The 6,102-nt window shown below is 43.0% G+C and overlaps 1 protein-coding gene across 1 annotated transcript; it reads right to left on the bottom strand.

The window, feature by feature from the left end:
- Positions 1-1,202: 1,202 nt before the first annotated feature.
- LOC142172679 (uncharacterized) lies at positions 1,203-1,829 on the bottom strand. Its single transcript, XM_075236346.1, has one exon. It carries the CDS (start codon positions 1,827-1,829, stop codon positions 1,203-1,205), a length of 627 nt encoding a protein of 208 aa, XP_075092447.1.
- Between the last annotated feature and the right edge of the window lie 4,273 nt (positions 1,830-6,102).

Raw genomic sequence — 6,102 nt, 5'->3', positions numbered from 1 at the left:
GATGATATTAGTTCTGGTGATGTGGACAAACTTGCCTTCGATTCTTGGTATGAGGAGGTGTATGCCACAGGGAATGATGTGGCATAGTTTTCGGTTGTATTTACTTTTGCTTCGCCATTTTTTCCAGGGCATCTATGAGCCCTTTGTAAAAACAAATATTTGTAATATTTTTGCTGTAATGAAAATTATTTTGGTCGTGTACCTCTGAGTTGTTGTTCCCTTTTTCTGGTTTGTTTGACGATGACTTTTGCCGCAGTCATGCTACTCCGAATCTTTGTTGAAATGTTAAACCCGTTATGTTGTGAGTTTAGTTGGACTCTTTTCGTTAGCAACGGTCGTGGCCATAGGGATATTACCATTGAGTTGGTGCTGAAATAGTATCTCGGCATGGTTCGAATGAAGTCGAACTCTTTTATTCAACGATGGCCTTAGCCATTGGGATGTTACTTTCGAGCTGGTGTCGAAGTAGTATCCCGTCGTGGTTCGAATGAAGTCGAACTCTTTTCTTCGACGATGGTCTTATCCATTGGGATGTTACTTTCGAGCTGGTGCCAAAGTAGTATCCCGTTGTGGTTCGAATGAAGTCGAACTCTTTTCTTTGACGATGGCCTTAGCCATTAGGATGTTACTTTCGGGCTGGTGCCGAAGTAGTATCTCGTCGTGGTTCGAATGAAGTCGAACTCTTTTCTTCGACGATGGCCTTAGCCATTGGGATCTTACTTTCAAGCTGGCGCCGAAGTAGTATCCCGTCGTGGTTCGAATAAAGTCGAACTCTTTTCTTCGACGATGGCCTTAGCCATTGGGATGTTACTTTCGAGCTGGTGCCGAAGTAGTATCCCGTCGTGAGGGTGGCGTTCTATTTTATTTGATGGAGTATCGTATATGCCGGTTTTATTCATACATTGGAGGCGCGTGTTGATTTCGTGTACATAATGGAGTGATTTTTTTCATATGTCGGAGATACATGTCGACTTCGCTCGTACAATGGCTGTACATATCGATTTCGTTCATGTAATGGAGATTCTTTTTATCTAGTCCCTTCATTGCTCGGCCTGAGGATGTAATCAGTAGGCGGGGCAATGAACAATACTTCGAACCTCAAGACGTCCCCCTTATCATCTCATTAAAACCTCCCCGAGAAAACATGATTGGGATAAAACTCAAGCGAGGGAAAAAGAGTACGACTTAGGCGGCGTCTCTTTTCAGAAGTGGAAGTACTTGAGGCGGGCGACATTCCAGTTATTTTGCAGTAGCTTTCTTTCCATTGTTTCTAATTGGAACGCTCTTTTGCTTGCTGTTGCTGTGATTTTATATGGCCCGTCCCAGTTTGTTCCCAATTTCCCTTCATTCGGGTCTTTCGCCACTTGTGTTTTGGCTTTTAGCACGTAGTCCCCGACTCTAAGTGGTCGTACTTTGGCCTTCTTATTATAGTACCTTTCTCCTTGTTGTTTTTGGGCCACCATCCTTATGTGTGCCATATCCCTTTGTTCTTCGACCTCATTCAGGTCTTGTAATCTGTTTTCGTCGTTGCTTGGTCCACTCTCATTAGAGTATCTCAGCCTAGGTTCCCCTACCTCAACAGGTATGACTACGTCAGTGTCGTAGACCAGTGAACACGGCGTCTCACCCGTGCTGGTTTTCGGCGTTGTGCGGTAGGCCCATAACACCTTTGGTAGCAGTTCCGGCCATAGCCCTTTGGCGTCCTCGAGCTTTTTCTTTAATATGTTCAATATTGTTTTATTGGAGCATTCCGCTTGACCGTTGTCGGCGGGGTGATATGGCGTGGAGAGTATCCGCTTGATGTGCCATTTTTTGAAGAACTTAGTCATCTTTTTCCCGATGAACTGGGGTACATTGTCGTAACTGATTTCTTTGGGGATGTCGAAGAGGCATATGATGTTTTTCCAGATGAACGCGATAACTTCTTGCTCGCGTATTTGAGCGAACGCACCTGCTTCCACCCATTTGGAAAAGTAGTCAGTTAAAACCAAAAGGAAATGTATCTTACCTCACCCTGCTGGGAGAGGTCCGACAATATCCATCCCCCATTTTATAAACGGCCATGGAGAAGTGACGGAATGCAGGAGTTCCCCCGCTTGGTTTATCATAGGGGCGTATTTCTGGCATTGCTCACATTTCTTGACGTAATCTGCAATCTCTTTTTCATAGTGGGCCAGTAGTATCCTGCACGAATAAGACACCTAACGAGGGCCCGATTGCCTGTATGGCTGTCACACCTCCTTTTTCCGCACCCGGGGGGCGCAGGGGGAGTTTTTTCCAATTAAAGGACAATTGAGAAGGGATTGGTTTATTTATTTCAGAGTCGCCACTTGGGAGGTTTAGGGTGTCCCAAGTCACCAATTTTAATCCCGAATCGAGGAAAAGAATGACTCTATATTACAGTCTGCGTACCAGAAATCTAGATAAGGAATTCTGTTAACCCGGGAGAAGGTGTTAGGCATTCCCGAGTTTCGTGGTTCTAGCACGGTCGCTCAACTGTTATATTTGGCTTATTTATCTGATTTTAAATACAATATGAACTTATGTGCAAATTTTATCTTTCAACCGCTTTTATCATTATTTTTTAAGAATGTGAACATCGCTTAAAACATATCTTTGGACTGTGTCACATGAAATGCACCCACAATCCGAAACATATTTTATTTGATGTTTTAGGATTTGGATTTGGGTCGCATGAAATGCGCACCCGAGTTTAAGAAAGTAATTTAATTAAATCGCGTCTAAAGAGGCTAACGCGTTATTATCTTTAGGGAAGGCAGTGAACTTCACTAAACGGCCCATCCCAAATTCTAAGTATTTATTATGACTAATTATTGAGGGCCCCGCAATTTGCATTTTTATTTGGCGAGGCTCGTCTCATTCATTAAAAAAAATTTGTAACGTCATGGAAATGCATCTCATACCACGTCACAGTCAATGTACCCGTGATTAGAGACACATTTCGATTCCATTGAGATTTGGATTTGGGTCACATAAATGTGCACCCGAGTTTAGGGAGATACATTATTAAGACGCGCCTAAAGCAACCAACGCATTATTATTTTTGGGGAGGGCCGTGAAATTTGTTAAATGGCCCATCCCGGAATCTAAGTATTTAATACATATATTTTGTGAGGGCCCCGCAATTTGTGCATTTTTTCGAGGCTCGTCCATTTTTATTAAAGGCAAGCCTAAAAATAATTAAGATTTTCTACCCATGACGTCATCTGAGGTTAAATGAAAACAGCGATTCTAATAAATAATAATATCCATGGTAAAATAAAAAAACGATTCAACCAAGATGACTCGCAAACCGTTCATACATTCTCACATTCACTTTAAACATGCAGTAACTATCCATAAAAATAAACATTTTTAACAAAACAACAAAATTGCATTGTCGACATTCATCAATATCAAATACTCTCATTTGCCTTGAATCATAACATGCGAAACGAACAAAATGAAACAAGGGACGAAGAACACCAACCTTCGAACCTCGACAACCCTAGAACGACAAACAGTGCTTCCTACGAAACTCGAACCGGACTTCACTGAACAAGGAACAACAACGAAAACCCCGGAACAAACTCGACGAACTGGACCTCGACTCAACTTTTGGACTTTGGACTGGAACTCGACTTCAACTCGACCTCACTGACGGACTGTTTGGTCGACGACTGTGGGGCCAATGGGCAGTGTTTGACGACGGGGGGTGCAACGGGCTGTTTGGGCAGTGACGACGCAACAAGAGCTGGGCTTCGTTCGTGGTCGAGGACTAAGCTGGTAGCGACTGGTTTTTTGGGTTTAACTTGCTTGGAGGAGAAGAACGAAACGCAGCAGCAGCATCAGCAGCTGCTGCTCGACAGGGTTTAATGGAGGATCGAGGAGTGGTCGTGTTTGGTGGGGGTGACGACGGGGTGCGAGGTGGAGGTGGTTTTCGTCGATGGTTATGGCGCTTGGACAGTGGGTTGGAGACAGTAACGACGGAGGTCGTCGTGTATAGTGGTCGACGATGGCTGCTGGGTTTTGCTTGGTGTTTGGACGTGGTCGACGATGGAGTTCCGACGAGGAAGGTGGCTGACGGGTTGTTTGGGTCCTTTTGCTGGGTTCCGGCGTCGGGGGGGGGGGGGGGGCTGGTTGGAAGCTGGTGGGGTTGCGGACGTAGGTGGTGATGGCTTGGAGGTGACGGGGTGGTTTGATGACAAGGGGGGAAGCTGTTTTAGGGTGGTGGTTATGGACGGAGGCCTTAGGGTTTCTGCTTCTTCTTCTTTAAGAAGAAGAAGCGTGAACAGTCTTTTTCCCAAAAAATTCCAAGTCCTCCCTTGCTTTGGCCCTTTGTCCGTGTATTTGATACACAATGCCCAGAAAAATGAGCCCCACGCGTGGTGGGGTTCAAGGTTTGTGTCCCCCACGCGTGGTGGGGTTCCCCATGTGTCCTGGACACGGTTTATTATGGGCTAGGTCCGAAATTAGGCCTAAAACCGGGTAGTTTGAACCCGAATATTATTCTTTTGCCCGGACCCGAGAAATAGGAACACGTTGCTTAACTAGTCCTATGTAAGCAAAATAACTACCAAAAATAAGATTAGTATTTAAAACAAAACTATATTATTATTTTCTTAATATTTTTCAAGATTTAAAATAGCTACAAAATATTAATAAAACTATTTTTTTGTAATTTTCGTTTTTATATAAAGATAAAATATAAAGTAATATTTTTGCATTTTTTTTTTCCAAATTAAAATGACTACAAAACCTTAATAGAATTATATTTTTTGTAATTTTCGAAATTATATAAAGTACAAAAATAAAGTGCAATTTTTTATTTTTTCCACGTTTATGAGAAATGCATAAACTAAAATTTATATATGTATTTTTTGTGATTTTTTCTTTTCGCAACGAAATAAAGTAAAAATAGTTAAAATGGCTATATTAGACCCAATTTCACATATTCACGCTAAAAATGTGAAAATTCTCGGGGAGGGTCAAAAATCACGTGCTTACAGCTGCCCTCTTTGACTGGAAACACGAAGAGTTTTCCGACAAAGAACGACTAGACGTGTTTTTGACCCGACCATTACTTGGACGGACTACACTTATGGAAAGGGAGGGAATGTGACCGAGCCCTGGTATCTGAGCTGCCTACATATCCATGGTTTTACAGGAATCAGGCCACGTGTAGTTCGGATATGAGAGAGATGGTAGAGGGTACCGAGGTGGAGAGCCGATCGAGGTGCCGTTCCGTTTGAGGTTCCGGTCCGCGGTCCTGTCATTACAACAAAAATGAAAACTGAAAAGACTAACTAAGCCTATCAGCTACTAGTTACAAGGATTCCTATCTCTTAAGTCTTCTGAAACTTGGTCTTGAGTCTTGAATGGTGCTTCATACAGACTTTGGATTTGAACCTTGATACTTGCTAGATGTAGGCGCTAGTTCTTGAGCAGATCACATCCGTTCTCCACTTCCGTGCTTCGGATTCATTCATTTTTCTTTTTTTTTCTTTTTCTTCTTTTTCTTTTTTTCTTTTTATGTTGTGTCCAGCTCAGACTGTTGACTCGCCTTCTTGGGGCGAGCTTCTTGTTGCTTCTATCTTGGATTGAGTGCTGGGGATTTTTGTTGTAGCCTTCTGCCTTCCAATGGGTTACGGCTTGACTTTGAACGATCCCGCTGTTCTACAGGCGGACTCCGCTCTACAGGCAGGCTCCTGACAACCAAAACAAACAACACAGATGAAATTTCCTAACCCAGTTTGCACTAGGGAGGTTTGTGAGTCGTTAGCAAAATCGTAGCCCACTGATACTACTGATGCAGTGCTGAGAGTGAACTAAACACTAGATTAGGATGTATTCCCTTGTTATACAGGTGGGCGCCTAACTTCAATGCTTGAAATGTAAGGACTGAAATGTATTCCTCTGTTCTATGGGCGGGCTCCCAACTTCAACACTTGAAAGTAAAAACTGAATGTATGCCTCTGTTATTATGGGCGGGCTCCCAATTTCAACACTTGAAAGTAAAGACTGAAATGTATTCCTCTCGTTATACAGGTGGGTGCCTGGTTTTAGGAAAATGACTCTTTTTCAAAATGTTTTTTTTAGCAT

Source organism: Nicotiana tabacum, chromosome 18 (genome assembly GCF_000715075.1).
Source record: "Nicotiana tabacum cultivar K326 chromosome 18, ASM71507v2, whole genome shotgun sequence".
NCBI classification, from domain to species: Eukaryota; Viridiplantae; Streptophyta; class Magnoliopsida; order Solanales; family Solanaceae; genus Nicotiana; species Nicotiana tabacum.
Note: the sequence above shows the minus strand (reverse complement) of the source record. Positions and strands in the feature narration are given on the sequence as shown.